This window comes from Candoia aspera, chromosome 7 (genome assembly GCF_035149785.1).
Source record: "Candoia aspera isolate rCanAsp1 chromosome 7, rCanAsp1.hap2, whole genome shotgun sequence".
Taxonomy (NCBI): Eukaryota; Metazoa; Chordata; class Lepidosauria; order Squamata; family Boidae; genus Candoia; species Candoia aspera.
The window spans coordinates 41011206-41031040 of record NC_086159.1 but is presented as its reverse complement, the minus strand read 5'-3'; the positions used below and the strand labels follow the sequence as shown (position 1 = coordinate 41031040).

The following is a 19835-nucleotide window of genomic DNA, read 5'->3' as shown; positions in this document are numbered from 1 at the left end:
TTTCAACATCTATATGAAACCACTGGATGAGAACATCCGTCACCACGGGATGAGGTATCATCAATATGCTGATGATACTCAATTATACATCTCCATCCTGGGTGAAGTAAGTGATTCTGTGACCATCCTATCCTGGTGCCTGGGGGCTGTGGGGGTCTAGATGGAGAACAACAGGCTTCAGCTGAACCCTGGTAAGACAGAGTGGCTGTGGGGGTGGGGCTTCTCGGTATTTGGTAATTTAACATCTTTAGTTCTGGATGGGGTTGCACTGTCTCAGACAGACGTGGTGTGTAATCTGTGGATTCTCCTGGACTCACCGCTCCTGCTTGAAGAGCAGGTGGCAGGCGTGGCCAGGAGGGCCTTTGCGCAGCTTCGTGTTATATGCCAGTTACATCCTTTCCTGGACTGGGAGTCCCTTGACATGGTCACTCATGCCATGGTCATCTCCCATATAGACTACTGCATTGTGCTCTACATGGGGCTACCCTTGAAGAGTATCTGGTCCAAAATGCAGCTGCATGGGCAATTTTTGGTGTCCCTAGATTGGCACATGTTACACTGCTGCTTCATGAGCAGCATTGGGTACCGGTCTGCTTCCAGGTGTAATTCAAGGTGTTGGTTATCACCTTTAAAGCCCTTCGTGGCATGGGTCCAGGGTACCTGAGTGTCATGTTCCCCATTGCAAGGCATATGTGCATCACAACGGGGAACATGCACATTAGGTAAGAGGAAGGGATAAGTGTAACCCCTTAATCACTCACATATCCCTCGGGCACCCATGTCCATAGAGGAATCACCAACACAATGGGAGCGCCCATCAGACCGGACTTGACACCCATCGAAAGATCAGGGAAACACCTTCCCATTTCCCCAGGGGACGCACCGGCTCCGGACGAAGGCAGGGAGACAAAGGAGACTGCCGGAATCAACCATCAGCTGACGCGTCACAGTCCCAAGCACCCATCCAGTCATGGCTCGAGGGTGGAGAAGCACAACGTCCGCCAACAGAGTATAAACAGGACACTCTGTCAACACATAAGGATTCCCGTCTTTTTCCTTGCGTGCACTCCGTTCTAATAAAGCCAGAAATCCTTAGACCCTCTAAGTGAGTCTGTGTTTTATTTAGAGCATGGCTGCCCTGACATAAAGATGGGAATCCAAAAAAAATTTTTTCCCTAGCACCAATCCAGACCACTTCTGTGAGGGATCCACGCTAGGATGGAAGACTTCAACTCACGGAGAAGCGGCTTCCCGGCGACCGACAACGGAACTCCCGTCCAGACGAACGACAGATGCCCAAGGCCCCGACGGTGCAACATCCAGGGGTACTCAGGATCGAGTTCGGAGGGAGAAGACCCAGCGAGCGCTACCCGTGAGTCCCGAGGCCCGTGGCTTACCCTCGACGAGACGGACGGGTCCTCACCCGGACCGCCCGGCACACCGGAGGAACCGCGGGATGTCCCGAAATCAGAGGCGTCAGGAACCAGAGGCAACCGCAGCACGGCGAGCTCGAGAACGGCGGAGAGGCTGAGATCGGTCGAGGAGAAGCTGGAGGCAACACAGCAGCTGCTCCAGAGGTTAGCAGAGGCGTATGAGTCCCACAGCTGGGGAGCGGAGGGACCAGTCACCAGAAGCCTGACATCCCTCACCCCCCCTCGGAGACGCACCAGCCGGAGAGATGGAGGAGAAGCCTGGAGGATGACGCAGCGCCAGGCAGAGACCGGTTCCAGGTACCCACCCTCCCACCCCACAGCCGAGGCGACTCCAACACACCGGAGGCCGACACGAGTGGGTGCAAACACAACCCGACGCCAGATGGAGGGAATCCCCACATCTCGACCACGGAGCCCCGACTGCCCGAAGTACCCAGCATCGCCCAGCTGCGGCTTGGAGCCCACCGAGAGTGGCGATCAAGGACTTCGGGATCAAGTTTGATGGGGACCCCATAAAACTTTCTTCCTCACAAATGCGAGGATCTACATGGAGGAATGGGGCCCCTATTTTCGAACTGCAAAGGGCAAGGTAAATGCCCTAGCTGTCAAGCTGCAAGGACGAGCCGCCGACTGGTACGTCCAGCTGTGCCAGTTGGGAGCCCCAGAACTCGAGGACTGCAATGAGTTCCTGTGGGCAGTGGAAATGCATTTCAAGGACCCCCTGGAAAGGGAGAGGGCAAAAAGAGCCTTAAAAGCCCTTAAACAAGGACAGAGCTCCGTGGCAGATTATGCCATAGAATTCCAAGCCCTGGCCGGCAAGGTTGAGGTTTGGTCCCAATCAACCCTCATCGAAAAATTCAAGGGTTGAACCTGAATGTACTCAGGTGGGCACTCTGCAGAAACAACCCCAACACTCTGGTGGAGTGGATCCAGCTGGCAGGGGAGGCAGAGGACGCCCAGGAAACTTTCCTCCAGGCGCGGAGGGAAGCACAGTACGCAGAGGTGGTGAGAGGACCCCGCGCAGCTGCAAGACCTACGAACCCAAGATCCCAACATCGTATGGACGACCGGGACCGACGCTTTGCCAGGGGTCAGTGCTTCAAGTGTGGGGAGGTGAACCACAAGGCGGCGGCTTGCCCGAAGGCAAAGGCTAGAGACAGCCCGGGGAAGGTCCCGAACAAACCAACCCCACCACCAAAGAAAAGGCCAGCTGCGAAGGGGGAAACCTCGGCAAGGGAATTCCTTGACGTCACCGCTGACAAGGAAAGCGGAAGCAATGAACCGGCAGGAAACGCCAGCCACCTGCCTTAAAGAGCGCCAAAAGACAGGTGGAGCACAACAAAGGGCGCGACGACTTTGGGGTGAGTGAGAACTATCCTACCCTATATGTGAGAGTCACCCTGGCCCACGGGGGGGAAACAGAGAAGGTTTGGGCGCTGATTGACTCGGGTTGCTCGAAATGCCTCATGCACCCGGACCTGGTGGCCGTGCTTTACCTCCCCCGCTATCCTCTTCAGCACCATTTGGTGTTCACGCAGTTGGATGGATCAGCAGCGGGAGGGGGCCCGGTCACCCAATACACGGACAAAGTTGTGATGAGGCTCAGCGACCACGAGGAAAGCCTTCCCTTCATCGTGGCACCGGTGGGTCAACCTCTACTCACCTTAGGGATCCCGTGGCTTGTGCATAACAACCCCCAAATAAATTGGATGACCAGAGAGATCACCTTTTCGGACGGTCGTTACCAAGCACCCACAGGGGATCGGGTTCCCCGCGCTGCAATGGGGAGGGTGACAACGACCTCAATGTACCTGGAGGCAGCAACCCCGGAGGGTCTGCCAGCCAGATATGCAGACTTTGCCGACGTTTTCGGTGAAAAGGAGGCCGACAAACTACCCCCCCCACAGAAAAACACTGCACAATCGAACTGATCCCGGGGGCAACTTTACCAAAGCCTAAAATTTATGCTATGACACAGAGGGAGTTGGTAGCTTTAAGGGACTTCATCGACAAAAAATTGGCATGGGGGGTTATCGAGCCAGCTAACTCGCCAGTTGGGGCCCCAGTTCTCTTCCGGGAGAAGAAAGATGGGTCCCTCCAGCTCTGTACAGATTACCGCGGGCTCAATGCCGCGTCAATTTCAAACCCTGCCAATAATAAAGGACATTCTAGCCCACCTTGCAAAGGGCAAAATATTCACAAAATTAGACCTCAGAGAAGCCTACTTCCAGATACGAATAAAGGAAGGGGACGAATGGAAGATGGCTTTCAACTGCCCGCTGGGGTCGTTCCAATACCAAGTTCTGCCTTTTGGGTTGGCTGGGGCACCGGGTGTGTTCATGCAGCTAATTAATGAGGTCTTGCATGACCACTTGTTTAAGGGGGTGCTTGTTTACCTTGATGATGTCTTGATTTATTCTGAGAACGCAGCCGAGCACGAGCGCCTCATAAAGACAGTGCTCACGAAACTCCGCAAGGCAATGCTATACTCCAAGCTCTTCAAGTGTGAGTTTCACAAGGAGCAAATCGACTATCTTGGCTATCGGATCTCGGCAAGGGGGATCGAAATGGACCCTAGCAAGGTCCAGGCCATACTGGCGTGGGAGCGCCCGTGCACGAGGAGGCAATTTCAAAGTTTCCTCGGGTTCACTAACTTCTATAGGGGTTTCATCCAGGGGCTAGCAGAAATTGTGCTGCCACTAACCAACCTACTCCGGACAAGGCCTGGGAGACACCCGAAAATCATGAAACCCGGGGGCACTGCTAAACTGGACAGCTGATTGTCAAACGGCTTTCGAGCGCCTCAAAAGCCTCTTCACGGCAGAGCCAGTACTGCAGCATCCCGACCCCACCAGACCCTTTGTCGTGCAAGTAGATGCCTCAGATTTTTCTATAGGAGCGCTCCTCCTTCAGCGCGATTTTGACAATCAGCTGAAGCCCTGCACGTACCTCTCCCGCAAGTTCTCGGAAACAGAACGGAGATGGCACATGTGGGAAAAGGAGGCGTTCGCGGTCAAGGCAGCCCTGGAAACATGGAGGCACCTCCTGGAAGGGGCCTCCTGCCCCTTCAAGGTCTGGACTGACCACAAAAACCTGGAGGCTTTCAGCACCCCAAAACGCCTCAGTCCAAAGCAAGTACGCTGGGCGCAATTCTTTAGCAGATTTAATTTCAAACTTAAGTTCATCCCAGGGAGAAAGAACTTTGTGGCGGATGCCCTTTCCCAACGACCTCAGGATGCTGGCCAGGCACCGGCCATTGTGGGGACTGTGTGGACAGACACACAGCTGGGCTGCCCTGCTGTCACACGCAGCCAGACTAAAACCCAACGCGCCTCAGCGCAACCACCGGCGAACGGAGGGAGACGCAGGTCAATTTCACAGGACTGGCAACAAAGACTCATTAAAGCCCTCGAGAAAGATACATGGTTACAAAACAACCAACACCATGTATCTCTTACGAACGGGCTTGCCTGGAGACAAAAAAACCCTATACGTGCCAGAATAATTGAGAGTGGATGTTTTAAACCGCTCCCACAATGATAAGACGGCTGGGCATTTTGGGTTCGTTAAAACCTTACACTTAATTAGGAGGCAATTCTGGTGGCCCACCCTAAGAAAAGACGTCAAGGAATATGTCACGGCCTGCCCCACATGTGCAAGGTCAAAACGGAAGGTGGGGAAACCCCAAGGACTGCTGCAGAAAGTAGCAAGCCCCTCCCGTCCCTGGGAGGAGATTTCCATGGACTTCATAGTTGACCTGCCACCCAGCCAAAGAAAAACTGTTATCTGGGTGGTAAAAGACTATTTTTCCAAGCAGGCACACTTCATACCCTGCGCATCCATCCCCTCCGTGCAACAGCTGGCACGCCTATTCCTCACCCATATCTACAAAATCCACGACGCCCCCTACCATTTGGTGACTGATAGGGGCACACAATTTACCTCCAGGTTCTGGAAAGAATTCTTAAAACTCATTGGCACGAAGCAAGCACTGTCAACGGCTTGGCACCCCCACACAGATGGCTACACGGAGATCCTCAACTCCACCCTGGAGCAGTTCCTACGAGCGTTTATTAATTACCAACAGGACAATTGGGTGGACCTGCTTCCTTTTGCAGAGGTGGCCTACAACAACACGGTACACCAAAGCACAGGTCACACCCCATTCAAGGTGGTTTATGGAAGAGACTTTGTGCCAATCCCGGAACTGCCCCAACCAGACACCCCGCCCTGTTCTCCAGATGACTGGGCAGCTCAACTGGGCACGGTTTGGCCCATCATCCAGCTGGCTCTGGCTGATGCTCAAGCATCATACAAGAAATTTGCAGATAATCACAGGGCGGAGCAACCCACTACAAAGTGGGAGATAGGGTCTACCTCTCCACTAAGTTCATCAAATCCCCACAGTCCTCCAAGAAACTGGCACCCAAATTTATTGGACCATTCCCAATCACAGAGATCATTAACCCAGTCATCTTCAAACTGGACTTACCCCACAATCTACGGCGCATACACCCAGTTTTCCACTGTGCCCTCCTGAAACCAGCCACCCTTTCGAAATGGCACACAGAACCCCCCACCCCCACCTATCATGATAGATGGGCAACAACATTTTGAGATAGAAGAAATACTCGACTCCAGGAGGCAAAGGGGCACATTACAATACCTTGTCAAATGGAGGCATTTCCCACACCCAGAGCGGGTCCAAGCTCAACATGTCTCAGCTAAACGGTTGGTAAGGAGCTTCCATGAAGCATACCCACCTAAACCAGCACCCTAGGATTTTCCTTCGGGGGCAGCATGTCATGTTCCCCGTTGCAAGGCATATGTGCATCACAACGGGGAACATGCACATTAGGTAAGAGGAAGGGATAAGTGTAATCCCTTAATCACTCACATATCCCTCGGGCACCCATGTCCATAGATGAATCACCAACACAATGGGAGCGCCCATCAGACCGGACTTGACACCCATCGAAAGATTGGGGAAACGCCTTCCCATTTCCCCAGGTGACGCACCGGCTCCAGATGAAGGCAGGGAGACAAAGGCGACTGCCAGAATCGCCCATCAGCTGACGCGTCACAGTCCCAAGCACCCATCCGGTCATGGCTCGAGGGTGGAGAAGCACAACATCCGCCAACAGAGTATAAACAGGACACCCTGTCAACACGTAAGGATTCCCATCTTTTTCCTTGCATGCACTCCGTTCTAATAAAGCCAGAAATCCTTAGACCCTCTAAGTGAGTCTGTGTTTTATTTAGAGCGTGGCTGCCCTGACACTGAGGGACCATCTCACCCCCATTGCATCAACCTGTCCCACCCAATTATGCAGAGAGGGCATGTTATAGATCCCGTCTGTAAGAGAATTCCATGTGGCAGGGTCCAGGAAGTGGGCCTTCTCTGCAGTGGCGCCCGCCCTCTGGAACACTCTTCTTCCAGAAATAAGACAGATTCCATCTCTTGCGGCCTTCTGAAAACAATTGAAGACTTGGTTCTGCCACCTTGCTTGGTGTGGGAAGGGAAGTAATAACACCTGGAGATGGTTAGTGCCTTAAATGACCCCTTTAGATACATGTGAATGATACTCCAACTGCTACTGTCATCTGGATTTTATATTGTATTTATTTTTATGTCATATTTGTATTTATATTTATTAGAGTATTTTAATGTTTTTACCATTGTTGTAAGCCACCCAGAGTCTCCCCTTTGGGGGGAGATGGGCAGTGGCTAAATTTAATAGATAGATAGATAGATAGATAGATAGATAGATAGATAGATAGATAGATAGATAGATAGATAGATATGTGTTTGTGTTACTAGTTTCAATCAGTAAATGAAAGACATACTTTTTTCCTTTTTCTTGTTTTTTCCTTTTTTGCATTTTTTTTTAAACTCTCGGAAAGGTTTACCTGACACAGTGATATTTAATATCAATTCTTTCAACTTCTATGCTTTTAATTTTCCCGTACCATAAAGTTCATGAATATGATGGAAAACATCAATTCAGTATAACCTTTCTTGATGGTGATATGTTCCACCATTAAAAGCCATCCTTGGCGGTATTCCTTGAATGTCTTCACTATACCATACTGCCTGTTACACTGGAGTCTTGTGTTTCAGATTATAAGATTCGAAACAGAAAATTCTCATTTCAAATGAGAGTGCAGGATTACAGGCAGTAAACATAAAATCCCACAAAGGATTTATAAATATATAAAGGATAAACATATAAACATATAATTTTGTCAAATCCTTGCTGCGTTAACAAATTAAATAAGAAATGAAAGCTGAGTTGGTATTTGACCAAACAAGAATCAAAATAAATATTTTTAATTGACCTTTTTCTAAGCTCAATGTACGTGTAAACAAAATGGATCTATAGGATATAAGTATGCTTGAAAATTTTATAGCAACATACTTTAGACAATGGAATTACTGGGCTTTATATTAATATGTCTTCAGCAAAGGATCGTTACCTTGTCGTGGTGCTGTAGCTTGAGCACCTCAATGATGCCATGAGCTAAACCGTGAAGGGCCACCCAAGACGGGAAGGTCATGACAGAGAGATCAGACTAAATGCGATCCCTGGGGAAGGTAATGGGAACCCACCCCAGTATTCTTGCCGTGAAAACTAAATGGATCAGTACAACCAGAGATATGTCGGTATACCATTGGAAGATGAGACCCCCAGGTTGGAAGATGGTCAAAATGCTACTGGGGAGGAACAGAGGATGAGTTCAACTAGCCCCAGACGTGATGATGCAGCTAGCTCAAAGCCGAAAGGACGGCTAGCAGCTGACGGTGCTGGTGGTGAACGGCGAATCCGATGTTCTAAGGATCAACGCACCATTGGAACCTGGAATGTAAGATCTATGAGCCAGGGCAAATTGGATGTGGTTATTGGTGAGATGTCAAGATTAAAGATAGACATTTTGGGCATCAGTGAACTGAAATGGACTGGAATGGGCCACTTCACATCAAATGACCACCAGATCTACTACTGTGGACAAGAGAACCACAGAGAAATGGAGTAGCCTTCATAATTAATAGTCAAGTGGCTAAAGCAGTGCTTGGATACAATCCAAAAAAACAATAGAATGATCTCAATTTGAATTCAGGGCAAGCCATCTAACATCACAGTGATCCAAATATACGCCCCAACCACAAATGCTGAAGAAGCTGAAGTAGAGCAGTTCTATGAGGATCTGCAGCACCTACTGGACAACACGCCTAAAAGAGATGTTGTTTTAATCACAGGAGACTGGAATGCTAAGGTGGGCAGTCAAATGACACCTGGAATTACCGGTAAGTATGGCCTGGGAGAACAAAACGAAGCAGGACACAGGCTGATAGAATTTTGCCAAGACAATTCACTCTGCATAACAAACACTCTCTTCCAACAACCTAAGGGACGGCTTTATACATGGACTTCACCAGATGGACAACACCGAAACCAGATTGACTACATCCTTTGCAGCCAAAGGTGGCGGACATCTGTACAGTCGGTAAAAACAAGACCTGGAGCTGACTGTAGTTCAGATCACGAACTTCTTCTTGCACAATTTAGGATCAGACTAAAGAGATTAGGGAAGACCCACAGATCAGCTAGATATGAGCTCACTAATATTCCTAAGGAATATGCAGTGGAGGTGAAGAATAGATTTAAGGGACTGGACTTAGTAGACAGGGTCCCGGAAGAACTCTGGACAGACGTTCGCAACATCGTTCTGGAGGCGGCAACAAAATACATCCCAAAGAAAGAGAAAAACAAGAAGGCAAAATGGCTGTCTGCTGAGACACTAGAAGTAGCCCAGGAAAGAAGGAAAGCAAAAGGCAACAGTGATAGGGGGAGATATGCCCAATTAAATGCAAAATTCCAGAGGTTAGCCAGAAGAGATAAGGAATTATTTTTAAACAAGCAATGCGCAGAAGTGGAGGAAGACAATAGAATAGGAAGGACAAGAGACCTCTTCCAGAAAATTAGAAATATTGGAGGTAAATTCCAGGCCAAAATGGGTATGATCAAAAACAAAGATGGCAGGGACCTAACAGAAGAAGAAGAGATCAAGAAAAGGTGGCAAGAATATACGGAAGACCTGTATAGGAAGGGTAACAGTATCGGGGATAGCTTTGACGGTGTGGTCAGTGAGCTACATCTTGAAGAGTGAGGTTGAATGGGCCTTAAGAAGCATTGCTAATAACAAGGCAGCAGGAGATGACGGCATCCCAGCTGAACTGTTCGAAATTTTGCAAGATGATGCTGTCAAGGTAATGCATGCTATATGCCAGCAAATTTGGAAAACACAAGAATGGCCATTAGATTGGAAAAAATCAACTTATATCCCCATACCAAAAAAGGGAAACACTAAATAATGTTCAAACTATCGAACAGTGGCACTCATTTCACCTGCCAGTAAGGTAATGCTCAAGATCCTGCAAGGTAGACTTCAGCAGTTCATGGAGCGAGAATTGCCAGATGTACAAGCTGGGTTTAGAAAAGGCAGAGGAACTAGGGACCAAATTGCCAATATCCGCTGGATAATGGAAAAAGCCAGGGAGTTTCAGAAAAACATCTATTTCTGTTTTATTGATTATTTTAAAGCCTTTGCCTGTGTGGACCATAACAAATTGTGGCAAGTTCTTAGTGGTATGGGGATACCAAGTCATCTTGTATGCCTCCTGAAGAATCTGTATAACGACCAAGTAGCAACAGTAAGAACAGACCACGGAACAACAGACTGGTTTAAGATTGGGAAAGGAGTACGGCAGGGCTGTATACTCTCACCCTACCTATTCAACTTGTATGCAGAACACATCATGCGACATGCTGGGCTTGAGGAATCCAAGGCTGGGGTTAAAATCGCTGGAAGAAACATTAAGAATCTCAGATATGCAGATGATACCACTTTGATGGCTGAAAGCGAAGAGGAACTGAAGAGCCTTATGATGAAGGTGAAAGAAGAAAGTGCAAAAGCTGGCTTGCAGCTAAACCTCAAAAAAACCAAGATTATGGCAACCAGCTTGATTGATAACGGGCAAATAGAGGGAGAAAACGTAGAGGCAATGAAAGACTTTGTATTCCTAGGTGCAAAGATTACTGCAGATGCTGACTGCAGTCAGGAAATCAGAAGACGTCTAATCCTTGGGCGAAGAGCAATGACCAATCTCGATAAAATAGTTAAGAGCAGAGACATCGCACTGACAACAAAGGTCCGCATAGTTAAAGCAATGGTGTTCCCCGTAGTAACATATGGCTGCGAGAGCTGGACCATAACGAAGACTGAGCGAAGGAAGATCGATGCTTTTGAACTGTGGTGTTGGAGGAAAATTCTGAGAGTGCCTTGGACTGCAAGAAGATCAAACCAGTCCATCCTCCAGGAAATCAAGACAGACTGCTCACTTGAGGGAATGATATTAAAGGCAAAACTGAAATACTTTGGCCACATAATGAGAAGACAGGACACCCTGAAGAAGATGCTGATGCTAGGGAGAGTGGAAGGCAAAAGGAAGAGGGGGCGACCAAGGGCAAGGTGGATGGATGATATTCTAGAGGTGACGGACTCGTCCCTGGGGGAGCTGGGGATGTTGACGACCGACAGGAAGCTTTGGCGTGGGCTGGTCCATGAAGTCACGAAGAGTCGGAAGCGACTAAACGAATCAACAACAAATATTAATATGTATTTACACAAAAATAGTATATCTACAGTATCAACAATCTAAAAAACAGCAGCTTTTTTTCTCCTTAAAGCAAGTACCCTAAGAGCAATTCATTAATACAGTTTTATATTCTTTAAAAAATACCAAAGAATGAATAGTAATTTATCTGATTATGAAATGATGCATGCATTTCTGCCTTATTTAGCTGCTGTGGCATCCTCTTCAGTGAAGGAATGAACTTTATTCATAATATATATTATGAGTGAATTTCATCAGAAATTTAAAATAAATTTCATTTTTCCATTAACATTCCACAATTCATTTATTTTTATATTTTTTTTGTTAATTCAAGTCCAGTACTTGAATTCAGCCCCATTACTGCTTTAGTTGCTTTAATCTGTTTAAGTTTATTTTGTGTTAGCTTTAAATTTCTTTTTTGTTACTTTTAGTAATTTTAGACTGCCATTAAGAATTTTATCTTTGTCAAGTCATAACTATAATATATGCCTAAAACACTTGGCTGTACTGGGGAGAGTTGAGACAATATTCCTTGCTTTTTATTTCAGTAACCTACTGTGAGAGCCTATTTGGTGTAGTGGTTATAGCACCAGACTAGAAACCATGACTTCTAATCCCACTGTAGGCATGAAACAAGCTAGGTGACTTTGGGCCAGTCATACTGTCAAGTGGAGGACTGATATAACAGAAAAGGAAAATAGGGTGGAACTGGGGGAAGTATGTAAAAGAGAGATTTGAAATAGTCGTAGTTCAATCACTTGATAGAGGTGGCATCTTGTGATATCACCACTTGACACCTGCTCCATTTGGCTGTAGATAATCACTTCAGAAGAAATCTGGTTTACCTCCTCTTTAAGAACTCTGGAAGAAGTGGACTATCTAGATACATGGCTTTTCCTAGAAGAGGATAGTACATGCCCTTGATGATCACTTTAAAACTTCAACTGATGCAAAATGTCTCTGTTATTATGGACCACACCCTATATTGCCATGTAGCACGTAATTTAAGGCACTGATTGTTATTTACAAAGCTCTAAATGGCTTGGGATTTGGGAAAGTGTAAGAATACTTACCTAAGGTAAAATTAACATGCCCAACAAATGTAATCCAAAAGTGCCTGCTGCAGATCCCTTCCCCTTCCTGGACATTTTGTGGGAGGGGTTGGAGATGGGCAATATTTGTAGAGAATAGTCCTTTCTATGGCTGTCATGACCTTCTGGAAAACAGTGAAGACCTGGCTGTTACAGAAGTCTTTTGAGTGAACTATCCATGCCATGAATTATGAAATATTATGAAGCATGAATATTGTACTATGATGCATTATTGTATCATCGTCATCATTCAGTATTTATATATTGTATTTTATCACATTTTTACTGAGCATGTACTTAAATTCAGGCAGAATGAAGCAATATAAAACTCTTATAAATAAATAAATCTGGACGCCACAAGTTTCCTAATTCTGCTTTAAAAGTATAGTGTGTATGTGTGAAATATTTATCAGCTTACAGTAAGAACACATTTGTTTCATACTCAATCAAATGGTTGAAAAAATAGAACTTATCCTTCAATTTAATTTGAAATGATGCAGTATACTACTCAAAAAAGTGAGCTGTGATCAGTTCATCTTGCTTTTACTATGAATTGAGAGGAAAATCCAGTGAGATGTTTCCAGTGATAGAAATCATTCCATCAGTAACTTGAAGGTTTTCTGACCCTCTGGAGCAATCTTCTTCAGAGTATGGAATGCTTCAAAGAGAAGAATAGGAGACAATCTGCTGGCTAGAATATGTGGATACCTGTCATGAGTACTGATGGCGAGCAGGAGGGGGCCTCTATCCAGGGGGGGAAGACACATGCGTAGTACTGAGGAGTTAAGCAGCCATTCAAAGAGACACAGATCAGATCCACCTTAACCTTTGGGGTTTATCTGTCTGGGTTTTCCCACGCTGCTTCAGTTTGTTAGGATTTTCGGTCTTACGTAGCAGTAATAAACACTAGAGACCTACTCCTCGTCTCAGCGTGATTCCTGACTGTTAGGACAATACCAAAGGCAAATTATATATTTACTTTGTATGGAACCAAAATATACTGACCTTCAAGTAGGTAACATACATAAACTTTTGGCTACCTATCCTACTCATTTTGTGAGCTATTAAATTGCTGTTTCTCTTTTGAGAAATTTCCCTGTAATTTTCAGCCACATTTTTCTTCAGTTAATCATACTTCTTTTACATCATAATTATAATTTAAGTGATTGCTTCTGGATTAGGTTCAGATGAATGAAGTGTTTTAAATTAATGTATCCTCTATAGTTTGTTTCCAAGGTTTAAAAAGCCAAATGATGTTGAAATTTATAGTAGTGAAAAGTCAGTAGAAGCAGCACTCCTATCACTACTTTATGGAGTATAAAATGTAGGAAGTAGTACTACTCTAATAATATAACTTTTTGTGCTAATTTAATATCCAAATAAATAGAAAATAAATAAAATAAAATAAAAATAAAGAGAAAGAGAAAGAGAAAGGCAGTTTGGTCTAGTGGTTAAGGTGCTGAGCTAGAAACCCGGAGTCCATGAGTTCTAGTCCCACCTTAGGCATGAAAGCTGGCTGGGTGACCTTGTGCCAGTCACTCTCTCTCCGCCCAACTCACCTCACAGGGTGGTTGTTGTGGGGAAAAGAGGAGGAAGGAGCATCAGGTATGTTTGCTGCCTCATTTATAAAAATAATAAAGGCAGGATAGAAAATAAATAAATAAAAAATAAAAAACCAGAATTTTGTTAATTTCAGTGATAATCTTTTAGCAATCCCATTTATGGTTGTCATGTAGTTTGATTCTTTTTGTATTTCTTCTATTTTTTAGCCGAGCAATCAAGACAAACCAAGATCTCCTTCCTGAAACACCATGGATGCAGTTATTCTATAATGACTTTTGGGGCACTCTTCTGACCCACAGCGGGAGCCATAAATCCTACAGACCTCTCTGCACACTCTCTTTTCGCATTAACTATGCTATTGGAGGAATGGATCCTTGGAGTTACCATCTTGTAAATGTCCTTCTACATGCAGCAGTCACGGGTCTTTTCACTAATTTTTCTCGAGTACTATTTGGTGATGGACACTGGACCTTACTAGCTGGTTTGCTCTTTGCTTCTCATCCCATTCACACTGAAGCAGTGGCAGGAATTGTGGGAAGGGCTGATATTGGAGCTTGCCTTTTCTTTCTGCTCTCCCTAGTCTGTTATATTAAACACTGCTGTACAAGAAACTATTCAGAAGGAACCTGGGGCTGGATCTTGGGTGCCGGTCTGTGTGCCACTTGCAGCATGTTGTGGAAGGAGCAAGGAGTGACCGTGCTAGCCGTGTCAGCAGTTTACGATGTGTTTGTATTTCATAGGCTAAAAATGCACCAAATTGTTCCTGCTGTCTATAAGGTGAGTGGAATTGTTTGTGTTTTTCAGTTATTGATTCCAACAGCAGACAAAAACACAGATTTTATCGAAAAGAGCAATGAAATATCTAATAGTTCAATCTGTTCTTATTTTTTTCCCCCAGCAACAACAAGGACTATACTTAAAACTCTGAAAGGATTCGGTTACTTTTACTATAAACAAGGACCATGCTCCCATTAATTTCCATGCTGCTTTCCATGTAATTCTCTTGGGCAAATGTTGTTTCTTCTACTGAGACTTCTGTGTGTATGGGAACGGGGGATATTCTCCTTTTTATTATTTATTTATCTGCCTATCCTTGAGGCTTATATTCAGCCAAAACGTAAGTGACTTGTGGCAGCTTACAATGATATGTAATGCAAACAGCAAGTTTGTTTTTATAATACAAACAAGTATGACTTTAGTAAATAACGGGGTTGCATTTGAAACTGGTACTTTGCAGAGCAAGGGATTTTGTATCCTTAAAGCAAATAAGACAGTTACAAGACTTCTGTGACTACTTTGATAGTTGTCCCTGACTATTTGCATGTGAAATAGCCAAGTGAGCCTTGCAAAAGATGTGGCTGTTGTAATGATTCAAAGTATTTTGTATGTATTCATACAGTTTGTGAGGCATATCTTTCAATTAACTTGCACAGCCCTAGTAAACCCTGATCTAAATACAACTTATGGCCCCAGACTTTAATTTTAGTTTGCTTTTTATCCCCACCCCACCTCTGAGGGTTAATTGAGACTGTGATTTGATGGGCTACTAAACTAGTGCAAAGTAAATCAAGCTTTTTTTTCCCAAGACATCAAATCAAGTTCCAAATAAACTTAGTCGGTGCTTTCAGACTGCTGTTTTTTTAAAAGAAAAATGAAGCCAAGGTTGTGTATAGATGAACTGATTTGTAGGATGAATTTTCTGTATACAGTCATTTTATATAACTATTCCAAGGCATGTAGCGCTACCACAATAATGTGAAACACAATTTCATCAAGTGAATAGACTCTAAAGAGAGTTGTAATTATAGAAGCCATACATATTCAGATGCCTAATTCTTCTCCCACTGCATTTCCAAGTGTGAGAACGGGGGTGCTAATCAACTTTGCAGATTGCAGTATTGTGTCCAATTAGTACTACAGAGCTTATTTATGTCTCTGTGCATTATGTTTGCCTCCATATTGCCCTGTTTTTTTCATATGAGGTAAGGGGTATGACAATATTTTGATTTAAAATGCACTGAAATTACCTCTTCATTGGCTGCGCTATTAACAGCACTGTTAAATGCTTGGCTTTTACATTTTCTGAGTGCAAGCCACTGTTTTAGAAATCAGATGATACCAATGTACAATATATAGTTGGGAAAAGTGCCTATTAAATACCTTCCAATACTATAAAGAATAAGGGCATTTTTTATTACAAATTAAAGTTTTATTTAAAGGGTATAATGGTTTTTCCATAGAAACATAAAACTTTAGGATTGGAAGGGACCACAAGGATCATCTAATCCAGCCCTCTCAAGTGTGCAGGAAAATAAACTAACCATCCATGAGAGGTGTGTGTCTGCTCTTAGAAATCTCCAGGGATGGAGAATCCATAGGTAGACTCTTCCACTGTTATATAGCTCTGTCAGATTTTTTTATTATTATTATATTTAACTGAAATCTAGGTAACATACTCATAATTTCTGCTCCTAGCTCCATGGAAAGTAGTTTCTGATCATTTCCCCAGTAGCTTCCCTCTATATACCCAAGCATGGCTATTTCTAGACTGAACATCGTAATCTCCTTTAGCATACTACCTTGTAGGGCACATCCTCAAGTCTCCGAATCATCTTCATTGTCATCTTCTGAACCTTCTCTGATCTGTCAATATCTTTCTGTAAATGTGATGCCTGGAATCATACACAGTACTGTCAATCAAATGATTTCTTAAATTAGTATGCTAAAACACACCAATGGACAGATAGTAATGGGTTTGAAGAAGACCAAAGAAAGATGGAAGAGTATACAGTTTGGTCTAGTGGTTAAGGCAACGGGCTAGAAACCAGGAGACCGTGAGTTCTAGTCCCGCCTTAGGCATGAAAGCCGGCTGGGTGACCTTGGGCCAGTCACTCTCAGCCCAACCCACCTCGCAGGGTTGCTGTTGTGGGGAAAAGAGGAGGAGGAAGGACTTTTAGGTATGTTTGCCACCTTGAGTTATTTGTAAAAATAATAAAGGCAGGGTAGAAAATAAAATTAAAAAAAATAAAAATACTGAAATTCTGCACAGAAGAAAATGTCAACACCTCAAATACCTTAGAAGATATATCCTATTTACAAAAAAGCTTTGGTACTAGAAGATGAAGTTAGATCAGCACTCCAGGCATTATCAAGCAGAAAGTCTACAGGAATTGATGGAATATCTACAGAGATATTGCAAGCAACAGAAGAAGAATCTGTAAAGGTTTTAACTGATCTGTGCAAGCAAATCTGGAGAACAACACAATGCCCAACAGACTGGAAAAGATCAGACTACATACTAGTACCAAAGAAAGAAGACTTAACAGAATGTTCAAACTGTCGTACAATACTTTCACTTGTTGCCAAAATAATACTTAGGATCATCCAATGCAGATTAGAGCCCTATGTGGAAAGGGAGATGTTCAAGCTGGCTTTAGAAAAGGCCAAGGAACAAGAGACATTGCTGCTGATACATTCTGGATAATTAAGAAAGCAAAAGGATACCAAAACCAAGTCAATATGCAATTCATTAATTATAGAAAGGCCTTTGATTGTGTTGACCAAGTCAAGTTGTGAAATGTCATTGGGAAAAAAGAGTCTAAAACATCTCATTGCTCTCATGCAAAACCCACAAACATGTCAGGAAGCCACAGTCTGAACACAACATGGCAAAACAGACTGGCTCCAGGTTGGCAAGGGAATGAAAAAAGGCTTTATACTCTCTCCTTCTTTATTCAATCTGTATGCTGAATATATACTGAGGGAAGCTGTATTAGAAAAAAGATGTTTGTGGTGCTAAAATTGGAAAAAGAAACATCAATAATCTGTACTATTATTGATACTACTCTTGATAGCTGAAAATACAAATGATTTGGAACTCTAGTAATGAAAGTCAAGGAGCAGAGGCAAAGTATGGGACTAAGATTAAATACGAAGTAGACCAAACTCATGATAATAGGTCCAGCAACCAGCCTTAGAACTGACAAGGAAGATACTGAAGTGGTAGGTAGCTTCTAGCTTTTTGATGAACCATCAGAAGGAACCAGCAATCAAGAAATCCCTTACAGACTAGCACTTGGTAGGGTAGCAGTGAAGACTTTGGAAAAGATATTCAAATAACATGAAGTATCTATACCTGTAGAATTTGGCAGTCAATGGTTTTATCTCTGATGTGAGGTTTGAGTCTGACCGTGACTCTGAAAACAAAACTTATCTTGAACCAGAAGGGGAAAATGAAACTTAACAAGAGGGAATTGGAAAAATAGAAACCAGGAGTGACTCAGCAGAGTGGGAGAAATCGGAGATGCTGATTGAACAAGCTTCGGAGGGAGGTTTGAATTCTCCAACCAGTGCTCAAGTGAGAAGAGCAGAGAAGCACACAAAACAAAAGCAGCCTGATTGGCTGCAGAGGAAAAACAGTGGGGAAAGGATCACTTAAAAAGGCACGCGTGCCAAGAGCAAGCTGCCAGAGACAACTGATCCTTCGAGCATCTGCAGAAGAGTCCTTACTGGAGTTGGAAGCCTTGCCTGTAGCTGACGCGGAATCAGAGCCAGCTCCTCCTGCCATTGCAGACCTGCTTCCTTCACACACTGCTCCAGTCGAGCCTGGTCTTGCCATTCCAGCCGAGCACAGTCTTGCTTTCAGTTCCAAGCCTCAACTCACAGTTCCAACCAAGTTCAGCCTTGCCTCCAGATTCGAACCTTGCCTTGTCACTCCAGCCAACTTCAGCCTTGCTTCCAGTTCCAAGACTTGTCTTGCAGATCCAGCCAGGTTTGGCCTTGCGTCCAGTTCCAAGCCTTGCCTTGCCATTCCAGCTGAGTCCTGCCTTGTCTCCAGACCCAAGTCTTGCCTTTACACTCCAGCCAAGTCCTTCCTTGTCTCCAGATCCAAGACTTGCCTTGATGCTCCAGTAAAGCCTTGCCTAGCCTCCATTGTCAAGCCTAGTCTAGCCTCCATGCCTAGTCCAAGATTTGTGCCTCAAGCCTTCTTGCCATGCACTCTAGCTACACTGGGTCTTCCCACCTCACTGAGAGGATTAGCCAAGTTCTGCCTTGCTCTTTTGCCATGATCTCCTTCTACTTCTGAATCTGCAGCCTTGCCTTGTTATCCTCCACTGCCTGGGTGGACTTGATTGAACTGCACTGCCTATTCTATTCTAAGGACTTTCATTGCTGTAAATAGTTATCTGTAAATAAAGAATTTAATAGTAATTCTGCCTGGCCATCTCATGGTCTGAACAGGACATCTGACACTCTATGGCAGCATAAGTTGGACTTTAAAGGAGCATGATAGAAAGAGGGTTGGTGCTTTTGAATGTTGGGATTGAAGAAGACTCCTAAGAATACCATGGATAGCCAAGATAAACAAATGAATCATAGAAAAATTCGATCCAGAGTTCTTACTCAAGGCACAAATGATGAGGCTTAAATTAGCATATTTTGGACACCTCATGGGAATACCTAGTTCTGTTCAGCAGTCTATAACGCTGGGAGAAGTTGTAAGAAACAGGAGAACAACCAACAGCAAGGCAGATGGATTCAATTACAGCAGTGGTGGGTACACTATTGGAATCTGAAGGGCCAATTTGGGGACAGATCATCCGGGAGAAAATCTATATAGTTGCTAAGAATCAACACTGACTTGGTTGCACATAATTAATCAATGCCAAATATCTATCTGTAGTATTAAGTGTGTTGCAGTATGGAGATGGGCAGCCTTATCAATCATTTAGGGTTGTATAGTATGGATACCTTTATTAAAAATTAAGGAAAGTTATTTTTATTTTAGGGAAGCTATAGAAACCTAATGCTTCAAGAATGGCATGGGAACCACAATACTATTTGTAATGCATGGAGTTCTCCTTTTTGCTGCTTGATCAAAATGTATATTCCATAAAGATTTGAGAGGGAGAACAATATAGAATCACCTTTAAGTAATGGCATAAAATTGAATCATTATGAAATCTGGTATTATATATTAATTATTAGTTTAAATCTTAAAATACAGTTCTAAGACTTGTTGCACTGGCAGTTAATTTTTTTTAGGGAAAAATAATGAGTGCTAGATTCAGT

The 19835-nt window shown here is 44.2% G+C and overlaps 1 protein-coding gene across 2 annotated transcripts in view; it reads left to right on the top strand.

Annotated features, from left to right (window-relative positions):
- Positions 1 to 19835, top strand: part of TMTC2 (transmembrane O-mannosyltransferase targeting cadherins 2) — a 233267-nt gene that overhangs the window by 91504 nt on the left and 121928 nt on the right. For both annotated transcript variants that reach the window (XM_063308986.1, XM_063308987.1), the window contains exon 2: positions 13970 to 14540. In XM_063308986.1, coding sequence (XP_063165056.1) covers positions 13970 to 14540 — 571 coding nt within the window. The remainder of the gene's footprint in view (positions 1 to 13969; positions 14541 to 19835) is intronic.